At 43.3% G+C, this 19445-nt stretch overlaps 1 protein-coding gene across 1 annotated transcript; it reads right to left on the minus strand.

The window, feature by feature from the left end:
* Window positions 1-316: 316 nt before the first annotated feature.
* Window positions 317-18530, minus strand: COQ2 (coenzyme Q2, polyprenyltransferase). The gene is made up of 7 exons (XM_080795086.1): window positions 18266-18530; window positions 13540-13706; window positions 7494-7615; window positions 6158-6243; window positions 4478-4611; window positions 3117-3305; window positions 317-1187 (listed from the first exon to the last, which is right to left on the minus strand). The coding sequence occupies exons 1-7, from the start codon at window positions 18510-18512 to the stop codon at window positions 1023-1025; spliced, it is 1110 nt and encodes a 369-aa protein (XP_080651212.1). The 5' UTR covers window positions 18513-18530; the 3' UTR covers window positions 317-1022.
* Window positions 18531-19445: the final 915 nt, after the last annotated feature.

Genomic DNA, 19445 nt, shown 5'->3' on the forward strand with positions numbered 1-19445 from the left:
GAGGGATCTGAGTAGAGAAATGACAGAACCTCACACAGACTGTAAGGAAATCACTCTGGCTGTTATGTTGAGAACATTCTGAAGGGGGCAAGGGAAGAACCTCTTAGAACACGTAAGGGACACGCCATTATCCTATATATCACAATCTGAGAAGATAAAAAAGGAAATCAACAGAAATTAAAATAGCCTCTGGTACTAAGTTGATCAGTTTGTTTTCAGAGCAGCTCAACTCAACCCAGCACCTCTGGTCACCATGGCTGTGCAGACGCCCGATGTATGAAATAAATGTCAGGACTGGTAACAAAGTACACATGGACACGGGAGATGAAAATTTTTATTTACTTATTTAAATTTTCCTAAGATACAGAAAACAGGATGGTTTCCTCAATTACTGCTTTGGGTAGTGAGTAAAGGTCACAACAAAGAACAATAAACCCCAACGTTCTACAGCAGCTTTTATTTTTCCCTAAAGTCTGTTTTCCTACATTCATTCACTTAGATGAGATAGAAAGCAGGTGTCTTTTAAAGTGCCCAAACTCATACCATTCCCATAACTGCAGATGGGAATCATAATGAGAAGACTCACAGTCACTCAAATCCTTAAGAGTTCCTGGTTTCTGGGACAGGAAAAGGATTTTGCTAGTAAATGCTTGAACTAAATCCAGGCAAAGACGGTCTATGCCTTCATCTTCTGGTTCTTAGTTCATGAACATACTGCAAGACTGCTTCTTCAAGTCTGATTATGCGGTAATAAGACCAGAGAGTATTCTGCACAAGTCTGTTTTAAAGATTCCTAGATCAGGGGCACCTGGGTGGCTCAGTGGTTGGAGCCTCTGCCTTCGGCTCAGGTCAGGATCCCAGGGTCCCGGGATCGAGCCCCGCATTGGGCTCTCTGCTCAGCGGGGAGCCTGCTTCCCTTCCTCTCTCTCCACCTGCCTCTCTGCCTACTTGTGATCTCTGTCAAATAAATAAATAAAAAATCTTAAAAAAAAAAAAAAAGATTCCTAGATCAACGTCATTTGCTAATTTTCTATTCTACTATCTATATTTTTCTTCACTTCATCTGTCTTCTTTTCCTTCCACAAATTCCCAAGGACAATCCCTAACAAAACTATCAGTCCTAGTGTTCGGTTGGAGGTAAATTTATCCCAACAATCCTCAGGTCTGTGGATGTCTAGAGTGTATATCTGTAAGAGAAGACCAGGATGCTGCATTAGCACTTAGTATGAACTTTTTGGCACCACAAATAAACACATCAGTATAGAGAAGACAGTACTTTGTTACAGGGTTTTAAGCAATGGGAAGCCCTTATTGTATCCCAAACTGTTTCCCAGTGTAGAAATATCTACCGTATCTCTCGTTGGGTATCATCCAAGCCGCGTCCTAAAACCGTCCACTTGAGTGGTGTGTGAATGCTGAGAGGCAACCATGCTATTTTTACTTCTATTTAGAAAGCTCTAAACCAGTTACACTGATCTAAAATCTGCCTCCTTTAACTCCTACCCTCCCGTTCTAGCTTTACTCCTTGGAGCAATGTTTCTCAAAAGGCTGACAAGTCACCTTTGGGAAGGACAATTCCCTATTGTGCAGGGCTGTCCACCGCGTTGAAAGATATTTAACATACCTGGCCCCACTCACCAAATGGCTGTGGTGACCCCTCCCCAGTTTATTTGTGATACCCAAAAATACGCTAAGCATGTATAAACCTCCTTCCCATCCCTCCATAGAGAAGGGGATCTGGCAACCTAGATCTGCTCTGACCTAGAACAAACACGTTCCTTCTTCTCCACAGTAGTCCTGCAAATGTATCAAGAAAGCCCCATGTCCCTGTCTTAGTCACTCCTGGGGTTATTAAGCTTAAGCACCAGCATCCCTCATTTTCCCAACTATTCTTTATTATACGGCCACAGATTTAAAATCATCATATTTCCTTTTTTTCCAAACCTTAGAAGGCTATGTCCATCTTAAAAATATTGTGTCAAGGACTAGATAGAAGACCACAAATGCCATTTAGAATTTTTGGGTGGGTTCCAAATATTTCTTACGGTATTTGTAATTTTCCTTGTAATTTCTGCCTTCCTCCACTAATATCCAGTGCTTAATTAAATATGGCTACACATCCATTATCCTGATCAGACAATCAACTGATGGTGACAACCCCCACAGAGCTGAGTTATGACCAAGAGAAGATGCTGCGAAATCCTGAGGAGGAAAATGGTGAAATCTAGAGAATCCTGGAAAATCACCAATTCCTGTCTTTAGCTTTCCTTGTGAGAAAAACAATGAGGTGATATGGCATGGGGTTTACTTTATGGACACTGGATTTTAGTCTCCTTCATACTGCTATGCAAATCCGGCTTACACTGATAAGTAATTTGCAATAATCTGTATAAAACAGATCATCTATATATAGGCTAACATGTTTTTGGATCTATCTGAAGAAAACAAAAGTAATGCTGATACAAAGCTAGAGTCCATGTTCAAGCAATCTCATTAAGCTTAGATCTGGTTCATTCATTTTACAAAAGTCACTAATGCAGATTCACAATATAAGCTTACGGGTGCTGGTTGGGTATCCTGAAATCCCTCTATCTAGACAGAACTCTGACATGTTAGCACTTCATGTCTTTTCTGGCCTTGGTTGCTAATGCCAGGAGACCCAAACTTACGAATGATTAGTTCGCTAACTACCATATCCGTCACTGAAGCTGGCATAGTAAAAATATAGTTATGTTGATCAGTTTGCTTTCAGAGCAATTCAACTCAACCCACAACCTTCAGACACTGTTGAAATTTTTCTAGACATGAATCAGAAGAAATTCCAGAAACATCAAAGGAAAAAAAAAAATCTAGGTTTAGTTTTATGAGACTGACGCGCTGCCTACTGCGCCAAGAAGACACTAGGTTTAGTTTTAAAGTATTTCTCTGAAATAATAGAGCTAGCTTTTTTAGATGACACGTTGGCAGAGGCGAGGGGATGGTTCACGGTAGCGCAAGTCAAGTAGTTGCTTTATGAAGTACCTTGCTCGGTAAACACAGAGGCTGTTTTGTTTAAATAATTTTTACAAATTTATACCAAGGAAAAATAAGGAGAAAAAGTAAGAAAAAGGTCCAACCTGGTGGGCCAGATGGGCTCCTACAGCAGCCAGGGCAGCGTAGTAGGGCGCCGTCTGACCATTGTTCACTCCCACCAGGCTCAGAGCCCCCAGCATCGCCACACCGAAGCCACCGAGCCACCGCTTGGTGTTTTCATGGAACCGCAGCGCCGTGGACTTAAGACCAATCAGGGCATCATCTCTTTTGTCCTAACACCAGAAAGCAGTAAGAAACTGTCCAGTTTTTATTGACATGCTATAAAACTCACCATTTTGGTTGTATAACCATCACCGCTATCTAATCTCGGAAGAAAGTGGCCTTCAAAGGACTAAGTCATGAAAGCCGACTAACTCAGACATAGGCTGATTAGCAACGAAGTGCAGGCCCAATGGAAGTTAAGTGTCCCTGCTGAGATTATCTTCCAGCTCCATTTCCACATGTCCTTTTTCTTTTTTTTAATTTTATTTTTTCAGTGTTCCAAGATTCATTATTTATGCACCACAAGCAGTGCTCCATGCAGTACGTGCCCTCCCGGGTGGTGGGTAATAAGGAGGGCACATGTTGTATTTCTTATGACCCTCCTAGTGACTCTTAACTACACACTGACTACATTCCAAGTAAAACTCAAGTCTAATGGTTCCCATGGCTTCTCCTTACCTCAGAGCTCTCGAATTGCAACAACTTCCTGTACATTTTAGTTTCGATCTTGCTACAATCACAGATGCAGAAAAATCTTCAACTGCCACTTACCCACATCCTTTCACATCTCACCTCTAGCTCAGTTTATCCCTTGCCTCTCCCATCAAATCTCTGCTGTTTAAGCAGAGCTAGGTTTTGGTGATACACTCACATCCAGCTAACTGATCGCCTCCAGCAATTTAATTTCTAAGCATTTCCACATACTGTCGTGCTTATTATAGTCATGTGTTATCAGAGGCCGGTGCTGAGCTCCACACCGACCTGTAGGCAGATGGCTATCTGATAGGCTATCTCGGCACCAAATCGAGGTAATGAGTGTGGGGTTAGTGTATGTTTTTCCTTTCATACTGTAAGCTCAGAGGGGAGTCTGCTTCTTTCCCTCGCTTTGCCCTGCCCGCCCCCGCCACTCATATACACTCTAATAATCTTTAAAAGAAAACAATAACAACAACAAAAGTGTTCACATGCCTGGGCATGTAAATACTGTTTAAGTGCTTGTAAATAAGAGTTGATCTCTTTGGTAAACACATATACACATGAAATAAAAATATTTTATTGGAGCCAAGGAAGCGTGAATGATTTTCTTTTCAGAAGAAAAAACTTCCCCTTTAACGTGGTTCATAAAGTTCTTAAATGGCAACAATAACTAAACCAAAGTTAAGAAAAAAAGATTTTTTTTTACCTGGTGGGCATAGATAGTATCATATATTAGAGTCCACATAATTCCAGAAAAATAAAGAGGCAGACACACAGATGGGTCACAGGAGCCCTTGACGGCAGACCATCCGAGTAATGCTCCCCAGTTAAAAGTCAACCCTACAAGGGGTGAGACAGAGAGGACAAGTCTAAATGCACTTCAGACGCCCAAAAGGGGGGAGGGGCATCAACACACAGTAAGTACTTCTAGGCACTAGGCTCTGTGCACTGTATTCTATGTCTCTTCCTGAAATTCTCTCAGCTCTCCGTGGCGGTGACTAGCTACACTGCACAAAAAAGGAGACAGGCTCAGAGAGGTGGAACAGACAATTAAAATAACACAGTAACAGAAAGAATAATGTCACCGTGATAAACAGGGGGTCTTGTGAGAACATGTACCCTACCTAGTATGGTGCCTGGAGCAGTCAACGAGCAGTAGAAGCTGGGGTTTCAACTCGGGCCTACCTGAGTCAAACCCTTGTGTTCTTTCGTTTCTGACTTGACTTCCCCCACACGCTACAGAAACAGGAGCGCAGGTGAGTACGCTCATTTCTTCTGTCAGCCCATCTTCTTTGAAGACTGCAGACAACACCTCCATGTGAACAGCGCCTCGGTCTGCTCGTGCAGCCCTTCGGACTGGACACTGAACTGCCCGCTGGACATTTCCACCCGCAAGTCCCTTGGGTACCTCGGACTCAGTGGGTCCCACGTGGCTTGTCTTCTTTTATTCAGTAAAAAAGTAGCTCAAACAACTAGAATAGTTCTAGGAACACTCTAGCTTATTCTAGGAGTAGGTATTTTTGTGACCTATTTACCTTCGGCTCCTGCTGCCAACAAGTATGTTTGGACTAGCCGGGATATACCAAGGGCTATGCTAGACACCGGGCCCTCCACATGCAAAGAGAGCTTTACCTGTCAGGCATTTACAATCTACAACTGGGGGACGGAGGCGGCCCTCAGCATCTTCTCCTTTAGTCACTGCCGGTGAAACGAGTAAGCGCCACACCAGAGCGCTGTGGGAGCTGGAGGCTAGACTGGCTTACTTTCTCCTGGAACATCTAAGGAAGGCCTCACAGGAATGGGCTAGCTAAGCTTTCACATACGAACCCCAGTTCTCTTGCCTGACTGTGCTTTCTACCCCACTCCCCCAAGTCCTCAGGGCATCCAGGTCGGTGACTTAAAGAGAAGGGTAGGGTCCAATCAGTTAATTTTTTCTTCATGACATCCTTGATTTTTAAAAGAGCGCTTCCGAAAATAATAATGGTGAGAATCTTAGTAAGTATGCAAAATTTCTTATACAATAAAAATGGCCAATTGCCCTCCCTTAAAATATGAAAATCTATTTTAGGTTTAGAAAATTTTCATGACTGGGGCGCCTGGGCGGCTCAGTGGGTTAAAGCCTCTGCTTTCGGCTCAGGTCATGATCCCAGGGTCCTGGGATCGAGCCCCGCATCGGGCTCTCTGCTCAGCAGGGAGCCTGTTTCCTCCTCTCTCTCTGCCTACTTGTGATCTCTGTCAAATAAATAAATAAAATCTTTAAAAAAAAAAAAAAGAAAGAAAATTTCATGACCGACTTTTTATCTCTGCCACAGTAGAGACATACACACACACAAAAGTACAAGTTTGAGCGTATTGAAGGAAATACTTGTAGTTATTTCAAGCTTACCCAGGGCTAACTGAGGCCAGTATGTAATTCTTTTCATTAGTGGGTAGGTGATGACAAGAAGCAGGGATGCTGCTCCCAGAGCTATACTGAAATCAAGAAAAACCAATGAAGATTAGTATCACCATCTCTTAGAAATGCTAAAGAAGACAATGGTAGTGACACTAATTGGAAAATGACTTTTCTTAAGTTATAACTTTTGCTTTGTAAAATTATTTTCCTAGACTTTAGTTACGATAAAAGATGATTAGAAAATATTTTAAGTGTTACAAAACAAGGGAACGAAGTAATAATACATACAGTGCTTTCATGTATTAGGAGCTATTCTGTTTTACATTAGTTAACTCATTATAGTCTTCACCAAAAACCTAAGAGGCAGACAGTTTTATTCTACTTCTTTTTTGCAGATGAGGAAACTAAAGCACAAAGAGATTAAGTAATTTGTTGACTATCGTACAGCCAGGCAGTAGCAGGGCTAGGAGGATGGCTCTAGAGTCCAACTTGATACCCACCACATGCTACTGCCTCTCTAAATGTTGTTTTCAACATTAAGACAGCTAATAAACGGAAATGTCCCAACAGAATTAAGACTCCAGATCCCCCTCCCGATATGCACAACGGGTGTTAACTTCTCTAGGAGAGGACAGAGCATCTGTAAAAGGATAACAGCATAAGGTGTTCTGTTTCTCCCAGCTCACCCAACACCATCCTTCCAGGAAAAACCTAAAAGCATTTTCATGTGATGCTGTCAGGGTAAAGTATGTAATTTAGTCTAGCCTCTATAAAGTGACACTAATTTTTTGTCTTGTTTTCCTCATTTATATACTTTGTAAGGAGCCATCTGATGCACAAAGTTTAATTTTGTCTCTATTTAAAAGATATAGGAATGAATCCTTCCACTTTTCCCCTCTGTCATCTATTATGAGCATGACTCTAGGAAAGTCCTGGTTAATATTTTTGCAAAATGAGTATAATCACTTCTATCTAACTTAGAGACACTGTCAGGATAAATAAAATTATACATAAGGGTATATGTACACATCCATGTATGCATTTGGAAAAGCTATGAAAGTGCCATGTGTTTCTTGGGGAATACATAATGTAAGTATAACCATGGTTCAGAATAAATTAAATGCTGATCTTCTCATTCCTTTGGTAGAAAACATTCTTGGTTTTATAACATGTGGTGATTTCTTTATACTTGCTAACTTACAGATGCTCCATAGGTAGCCAGTAAATAATTTTGTGATAAAGATATATCAATTTTATTTATTCCTACTTTCTCCATTTCAAAAGACAGAGATTTTATACGTGACTCTGAAAAACATATTTACTATACCTGTAGTAATTCAGACACAGAAGAACACCCAGTGCCAACGTCAGCTGTCCCCCGAGGAAAAGAAAGGATCGAAAAATTGAAATGTCTCCAGCAGCTATTGGGCGATTTGCTGTTCTTATAACCTTAATAAATAAAAACACAAACCTTAGCCTCAGGTAATGGCTTAATCATGGATTTAAACATATAATGAAGAGAATGGCCCAAGGCAGGCACTAAGACAAAAATATAACTAAAATGTGAATTCAACATTGGAAGCACTGCCATAAATCAAAACTTCGTATTCAAAACAGCTAAGAAAAGCACTAAAAATTCCCACCACTCATTCCCCTTTCTTTCCATCTCCCATTTCTGAATACACAAAACAGAGCAACTTCCTCATCTGGCTAATTAGGTACCCAGCTTATTTGCAAGTATATGTTAATTTCCACAGAGAAAAGAGAGACAACAATAATGGCAATTCTCAGGAAAGAGGAAATTGCAGTGAATGTTTTGATTACAGGAAGCACTGCAATCAGCAATCAAATGTAAATAAAGAAGACAAACTATCTGGGTTTGAAAACGGGAGTCCTTTTGCCAGGCTATTTAAGGATGGGTCTATAATCTAATATTAATTGTACCCAAATACAAAGGGCAGACTCAATATAAGAATATGAACAGACAGAGCCATTATGTGGACAAATAAGATATATTAGTTGTTCTTTTCCTGTCTAAAAATCATGAAATGTGACTATTCTAAACTGAAGCATAAAAAAGACCATAACCAAAATTTTCAACATTGTTAGAAGAACTCAGGATCTGGGTTCCAAGAACCCAGCATGTGAATCTGTTCCATCACTCCAACTGTGTGAATTTTAGCAAATTACTTAACCTCTCTTGGACTTAGGTTATTTACCTGTTAAAAGAAAAACAGAAGAGAGAGGGAAAAGAAGAAAAGATAATCAGAGCACTGCCTCACAGAGTAAATGCAGTGTCTAAAAAGCATATAAGTATGCAATAAATGTTAACTATTTTGATTTGTATTTATATCAAGAGTTATTAGCAAACTATGGCCTATGGGCCAAATCCAGCCTACTGCCTATTTTTATATGGCCTGTGAGCTAATAAGAATAGTTTTTACTTTTTTAGGCAATTGAAAATCAGTTTAAAAAAGAGTATTGTATTATGACACATGAAAATAATATCAAATTCAAGTTTCAGTGTCCATAAATAGAATTCTGTTGAAACAGAGATATACCCATTTGTTAACATACTGTATATGGCTGCTTTCATGCTGAATAGAATCAAATAGTTGCAACAAAGACGGTATGGCCCACAAAGACTAAAATATTTACTATCTGTTCCTTTACAGAAAAAATTTGCTGACCCATTTCATAGCATGGTTCACTGTGCAATACACAGTTTGTCAAAATCTATAATGACTCACCTTGGTTAGACTGCCAGACCTGGATCTTTTATCTTTGATTTGGTCCCTACAGTTTTATTTAGAAATATATTATGTCCTATATTTGTTTTAGATTATTATGATTATTCCAGCTAGTATGTGAGTGCTTATAATATGCCACTATTCTAAGAACTATGTATGCATCACATCATTGAATCCTCATAACAACAATGACTTTTAGCCACTCACAAGTTCTTGCCATCTCTGTTTTAGCAGAGGCTTGGTAACTTCCCAAATCATGGATGGTAAGGAGCACAAACTGTCTAGTCCCCCTGACCACACTACTAACCACAGATTAGACTGTTCCTTCAGTACTGATAACCGCCTGGCTAACTTTGAAAAGTGAAAAAAACTAGCACTCTATCAAAACACTAAAAATGATATGATGATTAAAACATATTCTGTGTGGTTTTAATGAAACCATTTGCTTATAGCTTATAAAACTAAATCACTGGGGCACCTGGGTGGCTCAGTCAGTTAAGCATCTAACTTTGGCTCAGGTCATGATCTTGGGGTCCTGGAGCTGGAGCACTGCACAGGGTTCCCTGCTCAGCGGGGAGTCTGCTTGTCCCTTTCCCTTTGCCCCTCCCTGACTTGTTCTCTCTCTCGGAAATAAATACAATATTTTTAAAAATAAAATAAAACTAAATCATTAATGCCTGTATGTTGAGATTATTGCAATGTTTATGGACCTAATGCTTATCACATGGTTGGCAGATTATACACAAAATCAACAGAACATACTTAACTCGCACCCAAATAACAATTTACTTATTATTTACTATATTAGCAATTTACTTATTATCTAACATACTAAGCAAAACCCTGAGCCACAAACATTTCCCTAATGATATATAGTCCTTAAGAAACTGTGATAAGCATACAACTTGGCCAAGCTTTTTAACTTATCCTTTAAAATACAAAAATCTGTTGTGTTTCTTTATACTAATAACGAACTATCTGAAAAGGAATTAAGAAAACAATCTCATTTACAATTGCAGTAAAGAATAAGATATCAAGAGACAAATTTAACCAAGGAGGTGAAAGACCTGTATGTTGAAAACTACAAGACATTAATGAAAGAATTAAAGACACAAGTATATGGAAAGATATTTCAAGCTCATGCATTGGGAGTATTCATATTGCTAAAATGTCCATACCTCTCAAAGCAATATAGTCAATGCAATCCCTATCAAAACTCCAAAGGCATTTTTCACAGAAATAAAATGTTCCTAAAATTTGTATGGAACCACAAAAGACTCCGAGTAGCCAAAGCAATCTTGAGAATCTTGAGCTGGAGGCATCACACTTCCTGATTTCAAACTATACTACAAAGCTACACTAATTAAAACAACATGATTTTGGCATTAAACAGACATATAGATCAATGAAACAGAATAGAGAGCCCAGAAATAAACCCACACATTTATGGTCAACTGAGTTATGACAAAGGAGCCAAGACTATACAACAGAGAAAGAACAGTCTCTTCAGTAACTGGTGCTGGGAAAGCTGGAGAGCTAGAAGAATACATCTGGGATGCCTATAAACGGCACACCCAAAAGGAACTCAATAGGGCTTAAAGACTTGCACAAAAGACCTGAAACCATAAAACTCTTAGAAGAAAAAATAGCAATAAGCTCCTAGACACAGGTCTTGGCAATTTTTTTGGATCTGACAGCAAAAGTAAAAGCAACAAAAGCAAAAATAAAGTGGGACTGCATCAATCCAAAAAGCTTCTGCACAGCAATGTGAACCATCAGTGAAACGAAAATCAACCTACTGAAGGGGGGAAAACATTTCTGTAATCATATATCCAATAAGGGATACACACACACACACACACACACACACACACACACACACATCTCCAAATATATAAAGAACTCCTGTAACTAAAAAAACAAAAATCCAAATAAAAAATAGGCAGAACACATGAATAGACATTTTTCCAAGAAGACATACAGATGGCCAACATATGCACGAAAAGATGCTTAATATCACTAATCATCAGAAAAATGCAAACAAAACCACAATGAGGTATCATCTCACACCTGTTACAATGGCTATTAACAAAAAGACAAGAATAAGTTTTGGTGAGGATGTGAAGAAAAGGGAATCCTTGTGCATTATTAGTAGAATATAAACTGTTGCAACCACTGTGGAAAACAGTATGGTGGTCCCTCAAAAAATTACAAGTAGAACTATTGTATGATCCAGAATTCCACATCTGGGTATTCATCCAAGGAAAATGAATATATTAATTCGAAAAGATATAGGTACCCCCATGTTCACTGAAGCATTACCTAAAATAGCCAAGAGATGGAAACAATCTGTCTGTTGATGGATGAATGGATAAAAAAAACTGTGGTACACATACACAAAATACTATTCAACCATTAAAAAAAATCTTCCCATTTTGCAACAACATGGATGGATCCCAAAGGCATTATGCTCAGTGAAATAAGTCAGACAGAAAGACAAACACTATATGATCTCTCTTACATGTAGAATCGAAAACAAACAAAACAAAACAAAAACTCAAGCTTATTAAAAAAGAGAAGAGGTTGGTGGTTACCAGAGGTAGGGCTGGGAGGAGTGGGGGCAGGAAAGAAATGGATGAACTGATTTGTTTTCTTTCATTTAAAAAAATTGAACAAAAATTTTTAAAAAAATTAATTTTAAAAAAGAGAGAAGCATGTAACATTTTAAGTCATGTTAGCAAAACCTCCTCAATAGCTATAAAACACTCATTTAAGAGCTTTGTTATATGTGTATCTGGACTTTCCTAATGGAGAAAAATGTCATAGGGGAGATAAAAGGTATCTCATCAGTAATCTTTTACCTAAGGAGAAAAAAAATCACTTCAGGGGAAACTAAAATGGTCATATTTTGTTAATTATAAGTTGGTTGGTTTGAATATATTATTTTTTTAATTAACCTTTTTCTTTTGAGATAACTGTAGATTCAAATGCAGCTTTTAAAGAATATCTCGGCATTTTAAAAAAATATAAAGATCCCACATACCCTTTATCCAGTTTCCCCCAAAAGTAACATCTGCAAAACTTTACAGTTCAATAAAATATTACAACCAGGATTTTGATATTAGCTGCTCTAAACACGTTCAATAATTATTTTGAAGTGATACATACCAGCAGCCTCAACCATACAGTTATGCAGAATGAACAACTGACCAGGGTTATGAACCCCAAATCAGGAAAGTGTGCATCTCGTGGCATGAAGCAGGGGGGCAGAGGGATGTGTTCAGCATGCAGTTCCTGCCACCTGCCACAACCCTATCCTCCAGCCACACACAAACCACATCCGGCAGTTGTTAAGCTTTATACTTTATCTCACAGCCACACCTCTGTATCTGCTGTTCCCTCTGTCCAGAGTGACCTTCACTCTCCAGCCCACCTTTTTCCTGCCAACTTATTCTGACACAGTCCAGTCACTCCCCTGGAAAGTTCTCTCTGCTCCCTTTGGCTGAGGTAGGGGGTCTTCAGTTAAGTTCCCCTGCAGACACCATTCTCACAACAGTGCTGCCAGAGTGTAGCTATGAAACTGTGAGGTCAGGAATGCTGTCCTTCATCCACGCAATCCTCCTAAAGCCTGTCACTGTGTCTCACACACAGCAAATATTCAATCAATATTTTTTTGAATTAAAAAAGACATTGTGGTACTATTCTTATAAACTAAAAATCGTTACAGGTGTGTCTTGCTAAAGGAAAATTCAGACCAGCAGGAAAGGCAAACTAGGGATGATTATTCACTTTATACATATGTATATAAGATTATTCATTTTACATAATTCAGCATGGGTTTCTTTTAAATTGAAAGTTTACTTGATTATTTACTCAAGCATTTAATGAATGATCTTACACTTGTTTGTGGCAGAGTCGCTAGGATAAAAGGCAAGTAAGATGGACGCTTCCCTTGAGAAAATAACCGTTGAGGAAGAAATAATTACACACATGCATTGGAATACGCATAGAAAATTATCCGGAGAAATATAATGCATCAAACTGTTAAGTGAAGTTTCTCTGGGGGTTTGGGAGAGCAGATAAGAAAGACTTGCACTTTCTATACTTTCTACTTCTGTACCGTCTGAATTTTTCAGATTAAACATGTACTATTTTTCCAAAGAGAAAAAAAGGAATAAAATTACATTTTTTAATGAAATAATTTTAGCAAACACTAACAGGGGCTTCCTTGGCTTATTTAAATGAAGATTTGATTTATAGAAGAGTAGTCGCAACTCCAGTATATATCTCAAAGGAAAGAACAACAGCCCTTTTGGATGCACAAAGCTTCAGGATGATCTTTTCACTTTGCTCCTAATGTTCTTACCTTGGCCTTCTAAATTCTAATTCATTTTTGTAAAAATGAAATACACGCCCTGCCTGCCTGGCCGCTCTTGTGTGGAGAAAGGGGGTGCGCCGCACTGTGCAATGCCAGCCACTCAACTGAAAAACGGCACTCCTCATGCTGGATTTCAGCGAGTCCGCTAAAGATCCCTTGCCTTCTGTGGACTGCCAGAGTGATGCCACCATGTCACTGTGCAGAATTGAGAGGAGGCTCCCTATTCCTTTCCAGGAAGAAACTACCTTTTTATCATAGTCCCGGTCCCACATGTCATTAATAGTACAGCCTGCTCCGCGCATCAGAACAGCTCCAGTGCCAAAGAGGGATAACATGTACCAATCTGGAAAACAACCTGGTGCAGCTGCTAACCCAATGCTCCAAGTACATGGCAGATACAGCAGCCAGGTGCCTAAGCAAAAATAAAAAGACAAAAAAGGAACACATTCGAGTTAGTCAGCTATCTTCATTTGTTCAAACATTATATCCCCAAGAAGAAAAGAACAAAAAATCAAAAGCACATGACAAAACTGGGAAAATACATGAACAACTCGTGTCATAAAGGACTCTTTGGCCCTATGGAGGGTTCCTAGAAACTGAAAAGAGATCAATACTGCAATGGAAAAACAGACTAAAAGGATTATAGAAGTTCACAGAAAAAGAAATACAAATGACTCTTCTTTATATGAAAGATCAACTTCCAGAAATACACACCAAAATGACACTGAGATAACATTCTTCATACACACCCTTGGGAGTGAGATACGCACACACTGCCCATGAGGTTACAAAGCAGTCCACCCCTATGGAGGGCTACCAGACTACTGTTACCGTGCGTGTGCACTCCCCCACTCCAAACACATACATCTGAATGTCAGTATGTTCGCAGGCCATGCCAGGGAGGACACAGGAGAAACGAATACTTGCTTCTGGGGAAGGGAACTGGGTTGGCTGGGAGACAGGGGAGGAAGATTTAGTTTTCACTCTACACCTTTGCACTTTCTGAATTTTATATCATATGCACATATTACCCGCTAAAAAAAAAGTTAGCAAAACTTTCTTCTGTTGTTAGTACAATAAAATAAAATTGTCTTGTGGGAAGGTGGACATAAACCTACTGTTTTTTAAGTATTTTGCCATGTAGCGCCAATGCAAATAGCATTAGTTCTTGGTCCTTAGCCTATAAACTAGATGAAATTAAGCTAAAACCAAATAGATTGTACAGAAAAGAGACTTCACATGTAAACTTTGATATTCCACTTTCAAAAGAAAGTATTTCAACAAATGTTTGGAAATGGTGCCTATTACGATAAATTCGGAGCTTTACTTCCCAATTTAGACACATCAGAGAAAAAGGAGATGTGGCTAAGATGAGATCCTATACAAAAGCGGCTGAATGACAAAGTGCTTATAATCCTATTTAAATTTTGTAAGTTCAAGTTTTATTCATTTACAGGTATTTATAGAGCACATACAGGAACTGAGAATATAGCAGTGACTAAGGGGGAGAGGCTTCTAAATGAAAAGGAAGAAACACAGTTAAACAAACAATAACAATAAAATAGATCAATTCAAAAACAGGGCAAATACAGTGTCCTTCAAAGCCATAAAACAGTGCTACCCAAGTCACTGGGGGAGGGACCAGGGAGGACACAGCAGAAAAGACAAGCAGAGAGTGAAAACAAGCAAGGGCCAGTTCAGACTCGAATTCAGGTTCAGGAGTGCTGGACAGACTCCTATTTGGTGTGTCCCATATAAAACAAAAGCAACAACAGCTAACACGGCCTGAAATGTTAGCTACCGTTCTAAATGCTTTACACACACAAATTCATTTAATTCCCCCACCACACCCTTACAGAGTGGGCACTAGTACTGTTCCTGTTTTACAGATGGGAAACAAACTCACAGAGAGGTTAAGTGTTTAACTACCTCCTTTTTCCTGGATCTACCAGTATAGCTCAGAGGGACAGACTGACCCTGCCCTGACAGAAGCAAAAGAACACCACTCCAAAGACATGATTTTCCTGGTGCAACTAGAACTGAAGGGTCTATTTTAAAAAAATTCTGCCTGCCTCTCTGCCTACTTGTAATCTCGATCTGTTAAATAAATAAATAAAATCTTTTAAAAAAATTCTGGAGAGAAAAGAAGTGCAGTCGCCTACAGCATTTTTGCGTCAGCAGCAACATTTCCTTTGCCATTAGTCTACGTTCTAGGAACTAGATTCATTTACATAGAGGAATCTGTAGAGCACCCCCATGGATGAGGGGGGGCTTCCTATAATGAAGGGAAAAGTCAGACATTCGGTTCGATGTCTACCACTAAGAAATGGAGTGATGCTAGATACTACAGTATACTAAACTTTAAGGTTTCGTCTTCTTCATATACAAATGAGAGGAAAGACTATCTACCTCTCAGAACTATTATTAGCAAAGGAAACTAGTGATAATGAAAATAAAAACAGTAAGAGCAAACATGTAACTGTTACTATGTCCCAGGTGCTGTCATGAAACACTTGATTCTCATGACAAACCTATGAAATAGGCGGAGTTTTTATGATACCCACTTAACAAATACAAAAACGGAAGCACAGAGGAAGAAGTAATTTGCCCAAGATCACAAAGGCAAAAAGTGGCAGAGCTGAAATTTAAACTCAGGTAGCCGGGCTCTAGTCTGTCTCAGGCCAGTGCTATCACTCAGTATACCTAAAGCTCCACGTATACTTAAGTCTTACGGCTCCTCTGCAACCCTGATTCTCAGCCACAGGGCTTCCCTCTCTTCCCTATGGCACTTTTGTTATTCTCTCCTCCGTGAAGGATTCAGAGATAACAAGGATGCAAACAGGCTTCAGAAAGAGATGTCTGTTGTAGAAAAAGGAGAAATTCTCTCGGAGATGAAATAAAATGAACAAGCTCTGAGAGGTGGTGGGCAGACCAAAAAGCCTATGAAAATGGAACCTAAGATTCTTTACTAATTTACATATTACCTTCCAGACAACATAATCACCCATAAGTGGAGTAAAGCAAAAATTACACCAATTTAGTGTAAAGAGTGCCACCTGCTGAAACTTTCTGAAATACTGTAGTTTGTGACAATTTCAACGAAGTTGTAATCCATTCTGAAAAACAATGAATTCCACTTTGATTTATAAAAACGAGATCCAATTTCAACAAAGTAAAACAATGAATATAAAATTGCCCCATGAAAGAATAATTTAAATAAAGAAACATCAAACCTGCAAATCTACTGTCAATTTATTGTCCCTGGCATATAGTAGGGGCTGAAAAAATGTTTGCTGAATGAATGATAATATAGTGCTATTAGTAAATTGTCTAAAAAACCCTGCAATCATCATCTTATTTAGACCTAAAGCATGCAGGCTGGTATCTCAAGATACGGAACTATTAACCCAGACTTCTTTAATTCTCAGTAATGCCTAGTATTTCTTGAGCACTTACTAGGCAGGCACGGTTCTAAGGCCTTCACACACACATATATAAATGAATTTTCATGACAACCTTATAAAGTCAGTACTATTAGTATCTTCATTTTATAGATGAGAAGCGAAGAGGTCTGGTTCCAGGCCTTTATTCACAACCTCTTAGTGGCCAGTCTCGCATTATGTGGCGGGGTGGTTTGGCCACTCCTGTAAAAGCCAGAGGTTTACGGAAACGGGAATAAGGCAGCTGCTGATCTGTCCTGGAGGTGTGCAGGCCTATAGCGCCGCTCCGCGACCCAGGCCCCAAAGCAGAATTACGGTTACGCTTCGGAGGAGAACCGGGCTTGGAAATTTACGCCTATCAACTTGTGTCTGGCCCCAAAATGCAAGGGGTCAGATGGCAGGGCTGTACTTTTAATCTGCTTTTGTAACTTAACAGCTAAGTGTTGTAACACTTAGTGCTCTGATCCCAAATACGTGGTACATAACCTAGAACACCATGAGCAAGACCGAACTCGGGGTCTCGGCCGGGCAGAGCTGGACTGACGCCACCCGGGCGTCCGCATGGCTCTCCACGCACTGCCCGGCAAGCGCCATCGCTAGACGGCCCGCAGCTCCGGCTCCGTCCTCGCTCCCGACTGTCCATCCTGGTCCACTCCGATCCAGCCCGGCCTCCCAGGCGTTCCCGCGCCACGCGCCACTCCAGGTGCGCTCCCGTCCCGGGCGCTCCAGCTCTCCGCCCCGCCGGGATCTCCCTTCTCTTCTGCAGCACCCCCCGTCCTGCGAGGGCCAGTCTGCTCCCGACACGTCCTAGCCTCGGAGCCCCCGCGAGCAGCTCTCTCCACCGCCGCACTGTCCACTGCGCACGCCGCGAGCTCGACCCCTCCCGTCGCAGCGCACCCGGCCATCCGTCTCCTCCAGCCAGGCCAGGCGTCCCGGAGCGGGACTTCCCCCGGGCCCTCCCGTCCCCGAGGCCAGCGGCGCGGAGGAGCTCGTCGGCCACGACCGCCGGGCTCCGCGGGGGGCGCGGGACGGGGACGGCCCGTGAACGCGGCGCGCGGACTGCACGGAGAAGCCAGCGGCCGCTGCGTCCGTGCGTCCGTCCGCGACGAGAGACCGAGGGCGGAGCTCCAGGCCGCGAGGCGTCATCTCAAACGGGGGGGACGGAGGTCTCGGGGCCACCGCGAGCCGCCAGGCGGACCGCGGGCGCTGAGCCCGCCGGACTCCACGGCCCCGAGTCGTCGTGTTGCGGGCGGCGCCGGGAGCCGGGACTCGGCGCCCGGACTGCGCCCCCGGTGAGGCTCCGCGCCCCTCCGCGCCCCGGCGGCTCCGGCGGCGGCTCCGCGCTTACGGCCGCGGGCAGCGCTCACGACGCCGCGCACCGGCCCCAGCGGGAGCGGACCCCGCGCCGCAGCGACCGCAGAGCGACCTGCCTCGGGGGGCGGGAAGGCCGGCGGGCCGCCCGCGAGTCGGGGCGTCCCCCGCACGCCTGCAGCCCCCGCCCCTGCGCCGCCGCCCGCCCGCGCGCACTCACCGACCGGCTTGTCCAACCGCATGAGGCGCAAGTAGGGCTGCAGAGGGCGGGGCGCCGAGTCCACGACCGCCGCGGCCGACAGGCTGAGCCGGCGCCTGCGCGGTCCCGGCCCGGCCGGAGGCTGCCCGTGCCCCGCGCGGGACGCGCCAGCCGCGCGCACCAGGGCCAGAGCGCGGGAGTCCCGCCGCCACGAGCGCGTCAGGCCCCGCAGGCCCCGCGCGAGCGCCGCGCCGCGCGCGCCCAGCATGGCGCTTGCGAGGGCGTGGCCCGCGCCGGCCCGAGGTCACGCCGCGGCGGACATGCGCGGTGACGTCAGCGGGCGGCGGTGCGGTCCGAGCTGCTGAGGTGAGGGGGCGGGAGCGCTGTGCCGGGCGCTGTAGCCGGGCGGCGCTCCCGGGGTCCTTCGCGTCCGCCCGGCGCTCCCGGGGTCCTTCGCGTCCGGAGGGTTCCCGCGCCAGGAGCGGGAGTAGCGCTCGCTCATTGGAGCAGCTGTACGGGGACCGAGAGGAGGCCTCGAAGCGCCTCCAGGACGCTCGTTCGCCGGCGGTGCTTCCCGGTGGAGCGAAGAGGCCCCGAGCGCTCGAGTGTGAGGTAAAACCGTGCTCGGGGCGGAGGGAGGCTGTTCGCGCAGGCGGGCACCTGAGGTTTGATGCTCCGCGCGGGGTCGGCGCCGCCCGCCGCCCGCCGCCCGCCGCCCCTGGTGGCGCCGTCTCCGTCTCTCTGACGAGTGAGTGAGAAAAATCTTCAAAGAGCGGTAGAATGAGAGAGGCTGACAGGAAAGGACGGTTCTGAGAGGCGCCCCGTGCGCTGCTCCGTCCGACCGGGGGCCTGAGCGCCCGGGGCGCGCCGCGGTGAACTCGGCAACGAGCCGTGACTGTGCCGTCCCCGCACCGTCCCCGATGTCGCGCCCCTGCTTCCTGAGTCCGCCGTCCCCGAGGCCTCTTCGGACAGTCCCAGCGTCGGACGCCGACCCAGGAGGGAGGCTGAGCCCAGCACCGCGGCGCTTCTGGGGCCTGTTTCCAAGAATCGGCACTTCTGTCGGCTCTGGCCGGCGGGGTTCGTTGGTGACTGGCACAGAGAAGTGGCCTTTTTGCGCGAGGGGCACTTATGCAGGTGGGACTCCCATTTCGTTTTTTAATTTTTTTAAAATGGTTTTATGCATTTACTTGAGAGAGAGAGA

This window comes from Martes martes (genome assembly GCF_963455335.1).
Source record: "Martes martes genome assembly, chromosome: 2".
NCBI classification, from domain to species: domain Eukaryota; kingdom Metazoa; phylum Chordata; class Mammalia; order Carnivora; family Mustelidae; genus Martes; species Martes martes.